Source organism: Zonotrichia leucophrys, chromosome 1 (assembly GCF_028769735.1).
Source record: "Zonotrichia leucophrys gambelii isolate GWCS_2022_RI chromosome 1, RI_Zleu_2.0, whole genome shotgun sequence".
In the NCBI taxonomy this organism is placed as follows: Eukaryota; Metazoa; Chordata; class Aves; order Passeriformes; family Passerellidae; genus Zonotrichia; species Zonotrichia leucophrys.
This window is the reverse complement of record NC_088169.1, coordinates 18,971,055-18,990,328: the sequence shown is the minus strand read 5'-3', so window position 1 is coordinate 18,990,328 and position 19,274 is coordinate 18,971,055. Positions and strand designations below refer to the sequence as shown.

General features: G+C 37.4%; 2 protein-coding genes across 7 annotated transcripts in view; one reads left to right on the top strand and one right to left on the bottom strand.

Moving 5' to 3' along the window:
* Positions 1–2,963: 2,963 nt before the first annotated feature.
* TRAPPC2 (trafficking protein particle complex subunit 2) lies at positions 2,964–8,730 on the bottom strand. 3 transcript variants are annotated; one of them, XM_064708392.1, is made up of 5 exons: positions 8,646–8,730; positions 7,723–7,833; positions 5,946–6,090; positions 5,084–5,169; positions 2,964–4,366 (listed from the first exon to the last, which is right to left on the bottom strand). In XM_064708392.1, exons 2-5 carry the CDS (start codon positions 7,813–7,815, stop codon positions 4,268–4,270), a joined length of 423 nt encoding a protein of 140 aa, XP_064564462.1. In that variant the 5' UTR covers positions 7,816–7,833; positions 8,646–8,730; the 3' UTR covers positions 2,964–4,267. The 3 variants fall into 3 exon arrangements, with proteins under 3 accessions (XP_064564462.1, XP_064564452.1, XP_064564442.1); XM_064708382.1 differs by lacking the exon at positions 8,646–8,730 and adding an exon at positions 8,328–8,622 and having other exon boundaries at positions 5,084–5,171; positions 5,948–6,090; XM_064708372.1 differs by lacking the exon at positions 8,646–8,730 and adding an exon at positions 7,935–8,260 and having other exon boundaries at positions 5,084–5,171; positions 5,948–6,090.
* The window catches only part of OFD1 (OFD1 centriole and centriolar satellite protein), a 29,594-nt gene continuing 18,992 nt past the window's right edge, over positions 8,673–19,274 (top strand). For 2 of the 4 annotated variants that reach the window (XM_064708234.1, XM_064708244.1), the window contains exons 1-10: positions 8,673–8,806; positions 8,935–9,036; positions 10,822–11,022; positions 11,769–11,837; positions 11,923–11,950; positions 12,720–12,827; positions 13,511–13,647; positions 15,668–15,841; positions 17,772–17,878; positions 18,767–18,886. In XM_064708234.1, the coding sequence (XP_064564304.1) occupies positions 8,941–9,036; positions 10,822–11,022; positions 11,769–11,837; positions 11,923–11,950; positions 12,720–12,827; positions 13,511–13,647; positions 15,668–15,841; positions 17,772–17,878; positions 18,767–18,886 (1,040 nt within the window). In that variant the 5' untranslated portion in view covers positions 8,673–8,806; positions 8,935–8,940. Of the gene's footprint in view, positions 8,807–8,934; positions 9,037–10,821; positions 11,023–11,310; positions 11,370–11,507; positions 11,605–11,768; positions 11,838–11,922; positions 11,951–12,719; positions 12,828–13,510; positions 13,648–15,667; positions 15,842–17,771; positions 17,879–18,766; positions 18,887–19,274 lie in introns of those variants that run through there. The other 2 variants (XM_064708264.1, XM_064708254.1) reach the window with 2 other exon arrangements.

Here is a 19,274-nt window from a genome sequence, read left to right as displayed (position 1 = left end):
TACCTTTAAGAGATAATGTCTTTTATATTACTGAATTCATTTCATAATTATGAACCAGAGCAAATTCTGTATTTGTTGGACAGTTTTTTTGTTGTCAGGCAGACAAAACTAGAGGTGTTTTTGAGGCTTTCAGCTGCAGTTTAAGTGGTAGAATACTTGTATGAGAAATGGTTATTGGCTCTCAGAGAAACCACTGTCCTTGCAGTAGCAAAATTGCTAGTGCAGTAGCAATTGCTTCCATCTGTAATTGACTGCTAACAGGCACACATGTGCACATGGTCTGAGAGGAAGTCTGATGCTGCAGGACAGGCCATGTTATTGATTAAACAACTGCTTTCTGTACAGAAACTTTTTTGTTTCAATGGAAAAGCATTTCTTGAAGAGTACATTACCAGAAAGCACTTTATCTTAAAAGTATCTGCTCAATCTGTACCAGGTGTAATTATTTGGAAGTAAAGCTTGCAAAAACAAACCCTTGTTGCTCTTAGTACACTTTTCTGAATGTATTTATTCTTGCTTGACCTGTCCAGGACAACTTTAGTCTGCAGATCTGCTACTCCTGCTTAAAACCTGCATCTTTTTATCTTTTGTGCATTCCTAAGTCTGATTCTTCATTGCAGTCCTGCATCTACACCAACAGAACTGTGTTTTAAAGTTCAGTCCCTGAGCAGTTAAATATAGGTTGAACTGCCACTTATGTTTAATTTCTAGTCAATGAGTGAAAAGATCTGTGAAGAAAATCTTAGTTAAATCCCTCTTAATCTTAGGATGAGAGAGCAAAAAGCTTTAGAAATTAAGATTGCTTGTGTTAGGGGCTACGAAGATAGTGACATGAAATTGTTGTAAAAGCACTACCTTACAACTTAAAGCTTCCTTTAACATTCATTTTAGCAGAGATTAAGGTTGAAACAAAACAGGAGCTGAAGATACTGTGACTAGAGTACTATAGGTACCATTCAAGTAAGATTGCTAAAAGGGAAAAATCAAGAATGAGAACCACTGTCATCTTTCTTCTGTGCAGGCATCTGTGTTTCCCCATCTGTCCCCTTTCCATTTCACATCATGGTTACCAAGCCTACATCTCAGAAGTAGGTTTAATAAAGTTAAAACATAATCCCATAGAAGTGTATTACTCATGCCCTGGGAGCTGCTGTATCACAACTGCACACTCATCACAAAAGTGGCCAGTAAAGATAAACAGGCGTGGACATGCTTAGTAAATAAGACAGTACAGGAATTATGCCAGGAATTGGTCTCAGAGGGAAACTACTTAGTGTCTACAGAATCAAAAACCTTTTGACAAGCACATATAGGGTGACAGGTATAAAATCATAATGCTTAATAGTAAACATTAATTTCTGTACTTTGTAAAAGCTAGGTTTCATTCCATATGGATGTAAGGTAGGCATTTGTGGCTTATGTTTCAATTCACTGATTTGTTTCAAGAGCTAACACACCTCAAATATTACAGCGTCCTGTTAGCAGTATGTGGCACTCCTTAGATTGACAGAGCATACTGTGTAACATGTATGCAAAGTTCCAGTGTCCTTTAAAATGAGGAAGAAGAACTGTTGAGGGTTGGTGGGACTGCTGGAAGCTGTGCTTGTTAGAGAGCAGAATGGGAAGGGGCAGAAGCAGCCACCTGGGACAGCTGGCAGCTTGTGTCACAACAAACTGTATCAATGCTTACATAAGCTGCTTTAACAGCTGCTCCATACCTCATTTCTTCATTTAAGTCACCTGACAGGTTACCTAAACAGTAATAGAACCTTGTAGAAAGTGGAGTCTGAGTTGCATTTCCAGCCTGGATTTACTAAGATTGATTCATGTTAGCTTGTGCTAATGTTCTCATCTCCTTATGCTTGATTTTTGAATGACTTAGGGTAATTCTAATCCCTTTAACTCATAAACTTTTTATTGCCTTTATTGCATAATGCAGATTATCTCTGTTTTCTTGTACTGCAACAGACTTTATTTTGAATTCTTACTCTTAAGCCCCTGAGAGGGGGTAGGAACATAATCCTTGCAAAAGAGGTGTCTTTTCACTGAGAAACTGTTCACTGAAGCATGCTGGAACTGCAGCCTTCAGGCCTAGAACAGATTTGTGACTTTAGCTGACAACAAGATAATTTTCACCCATCACTTCAGCTAGTGGTCTTTCAGCTGACTGAGAAGAGTCACAAACTAAAACATAAACAAGTGTTTGTCCATGTACAGAGAACTTGGAGCTACCTGACCAAGACCTTCAGGCTTCTGTCACAAGACAATGCCCCTGAACCACAAACTCTAGGACAAAGGTGATGAGTTAGGACATAATTCTTCCATTCCTGTGGCCAGTAACAGACTGTTTTCATAAAGCCTCAGTGGACCTGAGTCTGCATTTCCCATCTAGAATTCCTATATTCACAGGAAAGAGGGAAAGATGTAGAGGAGGTATAAGAACAGGCACCATTTGGCTAACTGCCTTCAGAAATCAGGCAAGAAAGAAAATGCTTTCATTTTTCTTAATGTCCTACTGCAGCAACAAATGCAATTATAAAAATGTAGCTTCTAAAAGTGGTAGAAACGGTTGGCACTAATCCTTCATATTTGCCAAGCCTTTTCTTCCTGCTAAGTATATGATTATTTAACTAAAGTACTTCCTCAGTGAATCTTAACTGTTAGTATTTTTCTAGATATCATGCTACAGGGGAGGAGGCAGAAAATAACTGCAGCTCAGTGGCTCCTTATCACATGATCAAGAATGCTTTACCTCAAGTGTGTTTGTCATTTCCATGCATACAGAAAAAAAATGATTTATGTAAAATTATGTGCCATTATCAAAGTGCTGCACAATGCAGTTTATATGCAAAAACATTGCAAAGACAAGTATTCCCATCTTCACTGGCCACCCCACCACGTACTGTTACTGTGGTTATCTAGTTTTCTTCTAAATCACTTCAAGTATACTCAACAGGCATCCATTCTACAACATTTGATGTTTTATTTAAGGTAAATATGTTCTTTTTTCTCATTGAACATTTTACAGTGACAACTTAGCAGTAAGTGCAGAAGTGATGACTGACTATACACTTATAGCACATACAGATGTGGTCCCCTTAATTATACAGACTATGCAAAATACTTCTTAGAATAGCAGGCCACTTCCTTTGGAAATTACTTTTCAGACATTTTTGATAAAAAAAAGTACAAGATCACTTATACAGATTTGCTGCAAAAAGAAACAGAATACTTAAGATTGTAAACCCAAGCAAAGTATTAGGTACAAAAATGCCAAATGCTCTATTTAAAAATTACTGGTTTGGAATGATGTTAAGTTTTGCAAATTGGTTCCTAAAATATTTTACAATGGAACAGGAGCTAGACAGGCCAAATAATGCCTTTCTGAAACCTCAACAAATATAGTTTCATGGTGCAAAGATCCTCCTCTAAATTTATTTACAAAAAGAAAGTTTCAGCAGTTGAAGAAATAATGGGAAAAAAACAGTGGGTTTAAACATTTTATTTGGGTTTTTTCCATGTGTGAATTAGAATTAATGTCATGGCAGATCTGGCTCTTCTGGTCTATTTCATTCATTGATGCATGAATGCAGCTAAATGTGTATTGCACTAAATACATGGAAAATTTGAAATGAGACTTTTAAACTGTAGGAGTTTTCCTTAAAATTTCTTGATGTACTGGAGACAGCTTTTTTGATTTTCTATTTTTTATTGAGTACTTTATATACATACAATTACACACCAATAAATAGAGGTTTGATTTACTACCAGAGTGTAATCTTAGTCTGGTTAGTCTGCAGAGTGAGCTCTCTACTGAAAGAATACAACTAGGAAAGTTTATTATAAAATTAAGTACTTAGACCAAACAGTCAAGAGTTCCCTTTTGCTCATATTAAACCAGGTGACTGGTGACATCTTTTGCATTTAGGTCTGATTTCCTCCCACCCTGAGTCAGAGGCTTACACTTTGCATATGCATTAACACATAATGTCTCAGTTTCTTCTTTTGTACCTCTGCAGCCTCTGACAGTTTAAAACTTTATTTTTATATCACATAAAAGGAAACTTCTTGAGATACACCTTTTTTTAACCAGAGAAGCTTGGCTGTTCTTATCTAGATCAGCAAAAGAAAAATCTGCTTCAGCATCCAATTAGTCAGTCTTCAGAAGATGAGTATAAAACATGCAGGGGACTAACCAGACGAAGTACAGTTCAAACAATCAGGGAAGTAGGGAAAAAGCACTCACTCAGGAGATTGATTTATTTATTCAGCTTAAAAGGTGTTTCTTCCCAAGGAACTGGACTTTCCTTTCAAAGGCAGTGGATCGAATAGGAGTATTGAGTTCATAAAATGGATTCATTGCAAACTGGGGAAAAAAAGAAAAACCCATCAGTAAGCACAATGCCCAGCCCTGAAAAATGTCACTTCAGGTGACATCTACCACTAGCTTTCAGCCTACTTAGTGTCACTAACAGCACAGACCTCCTAAACAGTCCTTGCTTTCCAGGCCCTCGCATTCTCCCCATACATGTGTAGAGCTATCCCATAGCACCAGCCCCTCAGAACAAACCCATCACACTGGTGGAAATCAGGATCCTTTGAGTGCCGGTGGGAGGCTGAGATGGTGATGCTTCCCATGACTGTTTGCCATGACCCTGTTCAGTGGAAGTACCACCAGGATTTGGGAGCAAGGGCTATGTGTTCTGAGAGCAAAGCTACCGGGCTCTGTAGAAGAGTGCTTTCATTATCATCATTAGTGATACCACACTACCACAAAATGCATCACAAGAAGCTGCCCCACAAGTTCTCTGTTGCCCAGGCCAGGCTGGATGGGGCTTTGACGAATCTGGTCTAGTGGAAGGTGTCCCTGCCCACAGCAAGGAAGTTGCAGATGGTTTTTAAGGTCCCTTTCTACTCAAACCACTCTAATCTATTTCACAGAAAAAAAAAAAATCATTGAACTAAAGTGAAGAAGTCTGAAAGAGCCCCCAGCAGAAAACATGCTAATACAGCTGTGCCTAAGCACAAACAGCAGAACATGTTTAAAAGTAGTGCAGCAAGACCATAAAAAATTATTTCTTACCTTTATATACAACTCATACACATCAGTAAAGAAGTTCTTGATTCCATCTTCTTGCCTTACATCGTGAAGCATTATAAATCTCATATGTACAGTAATTAAGGAGAATAAAACTTTTACAAAGATAAGAGACATTATCCTGAGATAAGCATTTACACCTAATTCAACATATACCTCAAATGTTTAGCTGTATATGAAATAGCAGTGACTCATAGGAGGAAGCATCTAAAAAAGTAATTGAAGCAATGAAATTTGGAAAGCATTACCTTTATATTTTAACATCTCCCTCTTTGAAAATAATCACCTCTCTATCCAAGGTTTCTTTGTTATTCAATTTCAATGTAATTCTGAACGTGGAGTATGGATCTGAGGTGCACCTCCCTGCACTTCAGCCATGCACCCCTAAAGTTAAAATGTCATTCAATGTTACTTGCTCGGTGAAACAAATGTTTCTCAGCCAACAGTTGCAGGACTACCTGTACACAGTATCAGGGCTCAGCACTGCATTTCCACCCCTGGAGTGACTGACACCAGGCATGTTCACTGCCACCTCTCCTCTCCAGCATGGTCAAAGGGGTGGGAACAGAGATCATACATACAAGCTTGCTCAGAGCCTCTCATACCTCTTTACTCCATGTACCACATTTCATTATGCTATTTTGGCTCCTACAAAGGTAAAAACCCACTTTTCCAACTGTTCCCAGCTGCTATGCCTCCCAGTATAGTTCTTCCTGAAGCTGATGACTCTAGCAATAATGGCGAATAGCCAGAGAAATCTGTTCCAAACTCACTTTATCCAACTTATCTCTTTCTGGGGAAAGGGTTTTCTTACATAAAGAAAAGGAAAGAGAATAGGGAAGGATATGTCCAGCTGTGACAAAAGCAGAAACGAACCATTCATTAAACTTGTCCACAGTCTTCAAGTACATGTTGTTAGAAAGCCACATGTTCTCATCTACGAGGTCGAGAGCAGCATGGGCAATGAACTGGTTGAGGTGGCGATGATCATCCTGGTGCATTTCCAGAACACAGCAGAGCAGGAATTCAGTGAAAGGAATGAAATACAAACAATCATTTGCTCCAGTTGCTACAGATCCAATGTTCAAGTTACAGAATGTTACATTTACCCTGCTTTTCTGTCACATGCACCACCTGTAATTAAATGAAACTAGCATATGTTTTCATGATATTTGGTTTGAAGGGAGAAAAAAGGTGACAATAAAAAGATATCACAAAACCAGTCCTGAGAGCAACAAAATCAGTAAAGCCTGTATTATGTCTCAGGAACAAACTCAAGCATGAATTCTTTTATTTACTGATGGGCAAACTCCCACTGCTAACTTATTCCACAATATAGGCCCTCATATGTATTTTTCTCTTCTTTCCAGACATCTGTTTTTGTGATATTTATATGGCATACATAAAATGTAGCATTTTCTGGACTGTAACATTTCAGTCAAATTTGGCAGAAATTGACCCATAGGTTACAATGTGCAAGAGCTGGGGGACAGATGCAGAAAGCATAAATACAGAGGGCAGGTATGCTGATAAAATAATCTAAAGATTCTGTTTTTCTCATTTGTTTACCTAAACCCAGGATTGTTTTATTGGTTTTGGGGTCTTCTTTTTTCTGCAACTAGTATTAAATATGTGCCTGCAGATGTAAACTGCATCCCTTCCTATAATAAACATGAGATCACAGTGTTTGGCCTGTGTACTTTATAGGCAATCTAGAACACCAGAGGACATCTGCCAAGAAGAGATACAGGACAAAACCACACTGGAAGCTTTTATCAGACTGGAAGAATAAGCAGTTTTGTACTATTTCTCAAAGTAACAGGATGATGTTAATTCCACTCTCACCTCTCAGGTTTTCCCTGCAATCAGCTTTTACACATCCGCACACAAAGTCTAGTCTGAGTAGCCTTATTTATGATCTTTTATGGGACATTGATTCAAAATACAGATGATGCCACACAATCAGTGACATCATATACTTCCATTTTTGGATACACTCTCAGATACACACACTTTTATTCTGAAATCTATTTTTTCTTTGATGTAATGCCACTTACAGATAGATTTGTTCTTTTCCCACTGGAAACAATACTTATTGAGTAGTATTGTATTTATCACATTTTCAAAGTCTTTATTTATCAATATAAGTTTTTAGCTTTCCTTAATTGAAAGCAAATATGACCAATGAAGACAATTAAAAAATTAGGTATTTTATAGCATAAAGAATAAAGGACTGGCTAGAGCTTTCAAATTTTTCTTACTTTACTTTATTACTGTATATAAATGTCTTAAAAGTAAGTGGCATTAAACAATGAACAGCTATTACAAAACCTCTGCACACTAAGAGAAATCACGAAAGCAAAACTAAGATATATATATATATTCTATACCATACAGCAGGGAATATATAAGAAAACCGTGTTTTCTGAAGAACTAGTATAATCTGGCAAAGATTTTTTAAGAGACTTGAGAACTTGAGTTCTACTCCCTATGACAAAATTTCTGTTTAATATAAACACCAGAAAACAGTAGATACTTCTTTTAACAACAATGCCGGTCATGCTTCTAATACATTGTAAAATTATAAATGAATCACAGGAGTGTCATAGGGGGAAAAAACACACCTTTGACTCTACTTTTCCAGGAGGCAGAAATTCCATTTCAAATATGGGATTATCATGGTGACCAACTATCACGAAGTAGAAACTTCCAGACATTCTTCAAAACAATGCTCCCTACAAAAAAAGACAAAAATGCTGATGGGTCTATATACAAACTCTTAATCTATGTAGAAGAGCTCCTAAAAATCAGCCAATGTGCTCCCATCCATATTTACCAGAGGCTAAAGAGAGATAAACATTTAGGTATGCACATCAAGAGGATGGAGCCGAGCTCTTCTTGGCGCAGCCACCCACCAGGATGAGAAACAACAGGCAGAAAGTGATGCGCGGGAAGTCCCACCTGGACACGAGGAACAATTTATTGCTGTGCATGTGAGTGAGCACTGGAACAGCCTGTCCAGGAAGCCTGGAGTTATTCCAGAACCGTCTGGACACAATTCCGTGTCCTGTGCTCCAGGCCGGCCCTGTTTGAGCAGGCTGCGCCAGATGCCCGTGCTCCCTCCCAAGCTGACAGATTCTGGGGGAGCCGGAGAATATCCTTGGGAAGGGGACCTGGAAGTGAACCCAGCTACCTAAACTGACTCCTGCCCTGTTCACCGATGATTTACCCCCGGGAGCCCCCGGTCACAGCGATCCCAGGCCACAGCACCCGGCTCCAAGGAGCTTCCTCGCCTGTTTCTCCCTGAGCCCTGTTCACAGGCAGCAGAAGGGGAAGGGCGGCAGGCGGGGGGCGCCTCCTCCCCGGGACAATCCCACGGCTCCATCCCCGGGCCCTCCAGAGGGGCCCGGAAAGGCCGACCCGTCCCGCCGCCCCCCGGGGGGAAGGCCCGGACTCCGCGGGGCTGCCGTCCCCAGGGGAGCAGCGGCACAGAGGGAGAGGGAGAAGGGCCCCGGCCCGCAGGGTCCCGCCCGGGCCCGCCGCCTACCCTGCGCCGCGCCCCGTCCGCCCGCCCGCGGCCCCGGAAGCGCCGCGCTGCGCCCGCCCCATCCGGCGCCACCGTGACGCCTCAGCGGCCGCCGCACCGTGCCCGTAGCCCCGAGCGGCCCTGCCCTGCCCGTCACCGCTGCCAGGCCCCGGCGCCCTCCCGTGGGTAGCGGGCGGCTGCCCGGGAATGCCCGAGCGGGCCGAGGGGAGGCGGCGAGAGCGCTCGGCGTCTCGCTAGCTGTGGGTCTCGCTGCGAGTCAGTAATGCCCCTTTTTGTTTCGGTGTTGTAGGGCACGATGGCATCGGTTGAAAGGGAAACACTGTCCCAAGAGGAACTCCGGAAAAGGCTGTATCAGACTTTTAAGAGCCGAGGCGTGCTGGACACACTTAAGGTGTGCTTTGTTTTCAGCAGGTGCTGCCTGTGGTTCTCTGTGCTGCTTTAACACAGAGTGCCCTGAAAGCTGTGCCGAGTACAAGCGTCTCGCTCTCTCCACCAAGTATTGTTTTGCCACAACTTAATTATTGTTTGGGGAGGTGTGGGGTGTGTTGTGTTTGGGGGTTTTCCCCCCATTTGCGAGATACTCCCTAAACAGAATGGCCTTTCATTATGCCTTGGCCTCGGAGTGTTTTTCCGAGGAAGGTTAAAAGCCTGCTTTAGGTCTTTGAAAGTACCCATACTTGAAAAAAGAAGTCAGGCTCGGGAGAGAACAATAAATTAGAATATAAAATAGGAAAGGATCTCTCAGGTTACAGGGTGTGTTTATTGCCTGTGATAATTAAGCATGTTATATGAATACTACAGGATGTGTTTATTACCTATGATAATTAAAGATGTTATATGAATAATACTTCTAAAATACAACATTCCTGTTTTAAATGTATTTGAGCTGTTTTATCCCTGTCTGCTCATTCAGGAGAATGTGTAGGAAAAAAATTCAAGATCAATATTTCAAAAATATTAAGCTTGCAATGCTCAAACCATTTCTCATTTGACTTAACTAGTATTCTATCAGATTACTTCATGTTTAAGTTCAATTTTTTGCTTTAACTTGTCTAGAAGGCTATTTTTCCCTTCCTTTTCTGTATTATGGATAAGGATTTAGCCCTGTGCTTTCCATCTTCATTTTGCCACAAGATGTAGGATCGCTGCTCCTGGTTGTTTTTGAGACAACATTCTGTCTGTTAAAGTTGATTGAGACTGAAAAAGTTCAGAAATTAATAAGGAAAAGAGTTTTTTTAGTTGATTTTGAAAGTTGGATTCAGGGATCCTTTCCAACTCAGAATATTCTGTAATTCTGTAATTTTGTTGTCAGCCTAATTTCTCTTGAAAACCATGCTAAAATATCAGGCTGGTCTGATGATCTGGCTTTGTTAAGTTTTGGTAATTATTTTGTCTCATTTTTGGTAACACACTGCCTCTTTATTCAGTTGTGTCACTGTTGCATACCTACTTTTGAAAGTTTAAAACACTGTTGGTGCCATGATTTTTTCTTATAAACAATTTGTATAAACATTTTGAATAACTGTATAATGAAAATAATTCTTTCTTCCTTTCATGGAAGGGAGATCTGATTTTAGGTTACTTTTTCCCCTCTATTGTAACTTACAGAATACAAATAAATAATTTTAAAATGCCATTTAGTGATTATTAGTGCCTGTAGGTCTCTTTGGTTAGTACTCTTTTGCTTCCCTACAAAATAATTGATATTAAAGACATTAAATTTTTTTGTTTATTTTGCCATCTACTTTTGTGATGGCATGAGCAGCTTCTTGGAATGAGACTCAAAAGAGAACCAGTGAGGGTTCCAAGAACACCTGAGATGGAGGCCACATCAGGAAGGCTTTATTTAGCCAAAGGGAAAGAAAACAGGAAAGCAGAGATCTGAAAATGATGGTACAAGAGTGGTGTTTATGTGAGCTCTTGACTGGGAACTTCTTTTTAGTCCTATGTTTGGTTCATTTTGAGGGAAAGTCAGAGTTCATTTTATCCATCATTAGAGGGTTTTGAAGAAGAGCAGGGTGTTCATAGTGGACTTCCAGATTTTCCCAAAATTAGTCTGCCCTCTTCTGTTTGTAGGTTGTATAAATAAAATGAGGCTCCCTGTGGATTTTGAAAAATTAAAACTCTCATTGAATCACATGTAAACTGATAATACAATGGTTTTTTTCTGTATTAGACACACCTCCGAAACCAGCTAATCCATGAACTAATGCACCCAATTCTCAGTGGAGAGCTTCAGCCACAGCTGGTTCCAAGTGAAGACAGTTCACTTTTGATCACTGCTTCCAACAGTTTGGTGGCAGATCATCTAGAGAGATGTGGATATGAGTATTCACTTTCTGTTTTCTTTCCAGAAAGTGGATTAGAGAAGAGCAAGGTAAGTTCAATGTTTTGCCTTTTCCATGATATCTAGGAGCTTTGTTCTCTGGAGGTTGTCATATTCTAACAATTGAAAAGATCATTTTTTGTGATAGGAAATAAAAATATTTTTAAAACTTCTGATCATCTCCACAAAACATTCTGTCATTCAGAGTCATTTTCATGAATACTTAAAACTGGCAGTAAGCTAGTGGTGCTGTTCTGGCAGAGCACTGGGGAACTGAACCTGATAAAAATGTGTTTGGCCATTCAATTCCCTGAAAATGTGGTTCCTGGTCATTTCAAGCTGTTCTAACTACAAAGTGTGGCTGAAAAGGGCAGTCCTTGCCTTCCCTTTGCTTCTCTGTAAGTGCGTGATAGGGTGAAGTCATTTCTAACTGAAAATTAGTTTTTTGACCTGGTGAGTAGTTAATTATCGTTTGGGTTAGTGAGCTCATCTGATTTGGATGGTAAATCAAGAAAACAGACAAGGAAAGTAGCAAGCATGTGTTAACAGTGGGGAGAGAGCAAAACTCTCTTTTCACAGCTTCAGCTGATCATGAAGCTACATGCTGGCTGCTGTATGTCTGAAGTAGTGAAGGTAAGTAAATGTAGAATAGCAGGCCTCTGAAAATGATTTTACAGGAAGTAAATAGGTCTTTCACAAATGGAAAACATTTACAACTATGAAATAGTGCCATTTGCTTACTTGAAATTATTTTAAATTTGTTAACCTTTTCCAACTGATGTTTATTTTCCCCAAAGCTGTGGACTGTGCAAGATCTTCTTCAATTAATGAGGATCAATCCAGAATCCAGTCTTTACAAATCACTGGTAAAGTTATTTTGATTTTGAAAATAAGCTTAAATTACAGTGGTGATGAAAATGGACTGGCTAAAACTTATTTTCTTTTTTACAGACCTCAGGAACTCGGAAGGAAAATAAAGGTACAAAATATTTGCATGCAGTACAGAGAGAGATAATTGTGTTAGCTTCATTTTTATTAAGATGTAAGCAATAAAAAAGCAGATTTCTTAAATGTGTGTTGGTTTGGAGTAGTTTGGATTTAGTTGGATTTTGAAACTTGCAGTACACCAAGATGATTAATATTATATTTCAGGATTATCCAACTCGTATTTGTGGATTTACTGTGACATTTACTTACAAAATAAATGACTTGTACATTAGAAATAGGAGAAAAATCTGTAATCAGGTATTATATATAAAGCTCTTTGGAGGCTTTTCATACTAACTTTGGAAAACTCAGGTTTTGGGTTGTCTTTATAACACAGTATTAGACTGCAGAATATACTTCAAAAACTAGTTACAGATTTAATTGATTTTCCATTGCATTATATAAGAACTAATTCTTATATGGCGTAACAAAACCTAGCTGTGCTGTATAACCTAAAGGAGCTTGATCTTGAAAACCCCCTGTTGCCTAAAGGCCTCATAATTAAGTCCTAATAATCTTCACTCTCAGCTGACCTGGGAATCAAGAGACATGGATGGGAGGAAAAGTTGCAAAAGGACAGCTTTTGCTGACTGAGATGGGCTGGATTATGTTTATAATAAAACCATAATTGTTCACTAGTATTGATTTTTACTGAAATAGTTGTTCTTTCTGTAAATCAAATAGGCTTTCTTGTACATTGAAAACTGCTTTGTTAATTACAAATCTGATTTACTAATTACTAATCTATTGGATCTTGCTAGGTTTCCTTATGCAGATTTTAATTGGACTTACTGAACATCATCTAAACAGGGAAATTCACAGCACAGAAACTCAGACCACCTCAGTGCCTCCTTACAGAGAGTCTCTTGGTAAGTGCAAACAAGTGTCCCCAGATGTTTTCATACTGGTATATGATATGTCTTTATATATATTGCATGAATGGTATTACTTTGTTATTTACTCGAATGCAACCTAAAGTTGCAATGAGTAAAGGTCATGTCTGTTACTAGAACATGGGATTTCTAAAATTTCTTAAAATAAGGCAAAGTCAGAATAGGATTTTTTTAAAAATCACTCTTGTGTTTCCTTAGGCATTTAGCTAAGACCTATGACAAATGGACTGTAAATGTTATGTGTTGGAATATGTTCTGGAGAACAGAATTGTAAATGTGTGCCCTCTTTCTGTGAGCAAGTTAGACATAGATTGGGAGTTCTTGAATGTATAATATGCATGCTGTTATTAATATATTAATACAAAAAAGCTAAAGGTTGCACAATGAATATATAATACAAAAAACTACAAGTTGCATACAAAAGGAAATTCTTGTCCACCCATGGTAAAGAAGATGAATGACTATGTAATACCACAAATAGTGCCTGAACAGCCTATATAAGTAAAGCAGATAAATGGCATTTCTGTGCTGCCTCTGCTTTTGTGCAGAGTGTTTCTAGGATAGTGCTGCTTGAATGAGCTGAGGAATGTCCTGCAGCCTTGGTAAGGTAACTGCAGCCAATGTTTTTAAATGATGATGGGTGTGTTGCTTTTTTATAGCTGAGAAGCTTCAGCTGATTGATGAACAGTTTGCAGACTCCTATCCTCAGCATCAGAAATATGAATCTTTAGAAGTAAAACTTAATGAATATAGAAAAGAAATAGAGAAGCAGCTTCAAGAAGAAATGCATCAAAAGGTATAACTCTGGTTTATGAATTTGAGGGAGACATTTGTTAATTTTTACTTTACACATTGCAAACTTTTCATACTTAAGGCAAATTGAAAAAATCTAATACAACAAGCACAGAAGGCTAAATTAATACAATATCTGTTGTTAATTTGATGATATAACATGTATATTTTTCATCCCTCTTTTTTGTTAAATGTGCACAGAATGTTAAGCTTTGTATTCTGATGTTAATTTGTAATGTAACATTTACTTACTCTGGTTTTCTTAATTTGGTAAATTTTATCTGCTATTGATTATTTAGTTTTATGGAGAAATGTTTATACCACAATTTTCATTTTCCTTCTCAGTTAATATTTTGATGATTGAGTTTCTGTATGGTGCATAGCAACTGAGAGTTGTGAATTGCTGTTGTGTAGCTTGACAGATAATTAATTTTTAATACTGATGAGAATTTGCATTCTATTTCAAAACATTGCACAGAAACACTAAAGCTGTGACAGTATTATGAATAATTTCTAACTTATTTTCTTCCTATAACTGAAGACAGCTCTTTTAGGGAATTTTCCGTCATTTTGGAAATAAGATTAAAATTTTGTCACATAATCCTTTGATAATCCTTGTCTGAAAAATGGAGCAGAGAGAATATACTGCATTTATTTAAATACATTTATTTAAATAATCTTTTTCCATTTCCATAAATTTCGGTCAAGATCATCTGTTTATTTAGGTAGAAAAAAAGTAAATCAACTGTATTTCATTTCAATATATTTTTCATTAATTTCTGTCACAATCAGTCATTCACTGGGATGTGAAGATGATAATCTGATAATAAGAATTCTTCACACGGTTTTAGAGGCACTCAATGTAGTCGTCATTTATTTAGCCAGACAAGTAGAAAGATGGAGAGTTAAACCTCTATTTACCATCGTTCTTCATTTAGCCTTTATTCCCCAACTGGCTCTGTCTTTTTTAGTATGTAAAACATGTTAATTGGTGTGTTAAGTTTGTATCAGTTTAAGCAAACCAGTTGTAGCAAAGGAGATGGGAATCTCTTCTATATTCAATTAACTTTACATTAATTCATTGGCAACATGATGTGAATTACTGTAGGACATTTCTAATCAAATTTCTGTATATACAAGTGATGCTATATTGTCTCACTATTTCTTTAATTTTTCACAAAATTTATGCCCACAGACCTGAGTTGCTTGATCAGACATTTGTACTGTGCCTTTTCCACTCTTTAATCCTTTCTCACAATTTTTCTGTCATTCTCTTTTGATTTTTTTGCTCAGTTTTTCCTCACATTTTTTGACTTGTATGCTTGCTTTTGATTTTTTTTTTCCAAATTTTTATTGTAATTCTTTATAATCCCATTTGCTGTCATATATATTGTCCTTCACACACTGTATGGAGTCATGTTCCCAATGATTTTTCTATGAAGTTGCAAGATTTGTACTCTCCTGTTTGTGGGTGTTTACTTTTTTTCACTTGTGCTTAGAAGTCAGTGAATTGGGACTTCTCTTTTTGTAATCCTCTTCAGCTGAAGTTACATGTTCTGCTTTTTTTTTTTATTTCTGGCACTTCTTTTGTGTCCAGGTGAATTAGTGTGGTTTCTGAGCAATTCAGGGTGTGGGTCTGTTTCTGCCATTTCTTGAATCACTAGTCAGAAGTGGTTCTTTGGGAAAGGGACAAGAATAAAGACAGCATCAGAAGAGGAGTAAAAGACTGTGACCATTCCTTAATTCTAAGCAGAGTATCACTCCTGCAGTGCTTTTTTCTTCATAGGCTTCTGTTCTGCTCTTGTCTAAAGCTGATAGTTTTGTGTAAGATCTGCTTTGGGATAAACACATGAAAACTGTGTGAGATGTGCAGATAGTATGTGCTGCTAAGATTCTTCTATCATGGTAATTATTTATTATCAATGTATTGTTTCCTAACATGAATTTCAAGGTGAAATTTGGAATTGTCTTTTTTGGTTTGAAGATGGCCCTATTTAACTCTCTCTTCCTCCTTTATGTAAAAGCTTCAACATTTTAAAGAAGTTGAAATAGCAAAGATTAAAATGGAGGAGAAAGTGCAGAGCCAGAAAGAAATCTCTGAGCTGCGCCACGAGTTAGAGAGGACCCATCAAGCAAAGTCTGAAGCCTTGATTTCTCGTGAAAAGAATGCTATTGAGAGGCTTCAAAAGCAACAAGAGGTAAAGTTCCAAATATTTTTTCCCTAATCTATTGCAAAATGATTCAGTGAGTTGGTTAGACTGTTCTTTTATCTTTGGGAGATTTACCTTCAGATCTTACTTGGCTGATTAGGGAAAACTTAGAATTCACATTTGTTCTTATAAATAGGGGAATGCATTTAGCAACTGCAACAATGAGTATGGTTAAACATCTAAGTAGAGAGGGCTGGAAAAGGAACAGTTCTGCAAGCTGGGATCTAAATGTAATATATACTTTTAAATCTGTTTTAATAATTTTGCTGAATTCAGATCACTGGTTTTTTTTTTTCACAGAAAGTTGAACATAGCTTTTAGTTACACTCTTAAGTTCTTTTAGCTGCTCAGAAGACTCTAACCCAAATGGAATAAATAGCTCCTGTGGTACAGATATGCTGTTCCTGTTTGGTTTTATATATTGAAAGTTATTAAAAACCACTATCTTTACTGTAAGATAGCATCTCATTACTTTTTTTTGAGCACTTTTGTGTCGATGAGTTACTCCTCTAGGCTGTTAACTCTTGGTGTTTTGCCAGGGTAGTAACTGTTACTACAACACACAGTGATTTGTGTGTAGTTCTCAACTGCTTATCCCAGTCTTAGGCTGTTACTTCTCAGTTTTTGAAAGAATAGTTTGTTTGCTCTTCTGTTGCCTGTTTGCCTTGCCACCTCCTCGCTATCTGCATTAGACCTGCATGTCCAAATAATATTTATCCACAAATGCTAACTGTATTTTTGCTTTGGTGTGGTGGCATTAAGGTTTTGTTTGTCTCTTTTTTTTCTCTGAGAACATGTGGTATTGGTTAACAAAGCAGTTGTGCAGGTCTCTATAATATACTATGATATTAAATATTTTATCACTATGCCATGAATTTATTTCATGGTTATGTATTTGAAGCTGACAAGAAAACATCTATGTTATGCTATCAGTCGTCTTCTGTGGGCATGAAATTAATTCAGTAATTAAAAAAACCCCTACCAATGATTAGATCAATGTATCTCTCAAGTATTTTGTATAAATATTTGATTTCTCTTGTCAGCCTCTGCACTCACTGAGAGCTTTGTTTCAATTACCTGGGGATTCTTTTAACAGAGTTCAGATATATTTACATTAAAGATGTCAGGTCATTTAACCTTTCACTATAACAACTTTCGGTCTAGGAAATGTGGCTTGAAAAACTGGTTTACTTTTTGTAACAGGAGCAGCAGCTAAATCTGTCAGCACTGTTCAAATGCACATGGCTTTCAAAGTTGATATAAGGGTCCATATGGCAAAACCACAATTTTCTTCTTAGACTTTTTTTTGGGTTCTTTGAGACAAATAATGTCTTTTGTGCTTAAGGGCAAAATAGCCATTTTTATTAATATGAAGATAGTGGATTTTGATGTTAATATGTTCATCACTTGGAGAATCCCTTTTACAATTTTTTATGTGTTCTGTAAAGTAAAGTGCAAAAACTGAAAGGCTCTTGGTTTACTCAGTTTTAGTTTTAAGTCATGTTTTATCAGTGGGTTTTGTTATTTGTTTCTTCAACTACAGTTTTGTGAAGAACATACAAAACTTGTCTATTAAAAAAAAGTCAAGTGTTTGAACTTGTTTATCCTGCAATTTAAAAAAAAAATTTACTTTTACTTAAGTTTTAATCAGTGCTATTTCTTAAAGGAAGGATGTTTATGGGTAGACGGAAGTGACTCCATCTAGAACGTTTTTACTCTGAGTGAAAGTAGAAAGGGAATTAAAAAAAGATACTTCAAATTTATTCCAGATGTTATTTCATAGAAGGACTATATAAATAGTATTTATGGGAGTAAGATCAATCAGTCCCTGAAGAAGATCCTTTGAAGTCTGAGTGTGTTAGACAGTAAATGAAGTTTTACAGTGAAGCAAAACTAAGGATGTTGTTTTGTGGTGCAGATAGAAGCAAAGGAAGTGTATGCTCAGAGACAAAGTCTGTTGAAAGATATTGAAGCCATAAGGACCAGAGAGGCAGAACTGAAGCAAAGGATGGAGGCATTTGAAATGTAAGTTGCTAAAGGATATATACAATGTGTGGATAAATACAGTGCTAAATGATGCTTCTGCAAAACTTGCCTTAAGATGTTTCTGCTTCTGTGATGTTGATATAGATAATATATCCCAGAATTTTACATTTTTAGCAGTATTGTATACTGTCTCTATTAGCAGGGATGCCCCCCACAAAAAGATGTTTCTGTTTTTTTCTATTTTGCTTAATCCAACGAAAATAGTTCAGCATTGCTTTGCAGGCAAGGAACCAGATGTTTACTTCAAGTGCTTAAATTAAAAAAATCAAACCCCCAAACAACACAGAATGTAACCCTAACACTCATAAGATCTACACATGAATATTTTGCCTATTAGTCCTATGTTTTGGGATTGATTTTTTTTTTAAATTATTTGTCCTTAGCAAGATCTGTTTACTTTAGTTAAATAAAAAAGAAGTAACTAATCAATTTTTGGCCAAACTTTCAATGCTATTTAATGTTGTTACTTTATCATCTGTTTTTCATAGTGAAAAGAGTATCCTGCTAACAAAAACTTGGGGTTTTTTATCAACCCAGCAGAGGGTGCTGATAGAATAGCATGCTCAGCTATTCAGCTCTTTCCTCTGAAGTGTGTTTGCTGTGGGAAACTGAGCCAGGGTTATCCCGGGATAGCTGCATAATTGATTGCTGCTGAATTTTAAATAGGGCAATTTAGTTTTGTCACATCACCATGTTCTTAATGAACTGCAGTGGCAGTCTGATGGTGATTTCAAATTGCAACAGTATTCCAAACAAGCACGTTGTCCTTTGATGTCTATAAATGTTATTTTGAAAAAGAAACAGCATCCCAGACTAAAACTTTGACTTTATAACTGGTCATTGTCTGTATATTTCTGGATATTTCAGCACCCAGAAAGTTCAGGAGGAGAAAAATAAAGCTATAGAAGATGCACTTCGGCGTCGTGAGGTTGCTGTGAAGAACATAGAGGAGACATACGACCAAAAGCTGAAGACAGAGCTCTTAAAGTAAATTTTTTTTTGGTCTCTAATAGGACACATAATATTTCATATGAAAACTGAGTCATAAATTCGATAGGATTTATTTTGAAAAGCGTAGCAAAGCAAGGACTTTGAAAATGTGCACTTATGTTTTTGTTTTAGTGTGTTTGAATCTTTTGCATTACTGCTTAGCTATTTGCTAGTAAGTTTACTATAGAAAATAATTCTTTTTTGGTTATAGGTTATATGGTTGCTGTAATTTAAATTCTGTGTCAGTAGCTGGAAAAGAGATCTGGCATTGGCTTGTATATTTAGACAAGAGGATCTGAAGCTGTTACTTCCTTTGACCACAGTTAAAAGAAGTGAGCTGTTTATGAATGCAGAAGAGTCATGAAGGGGAAATCAGCATTAAAGA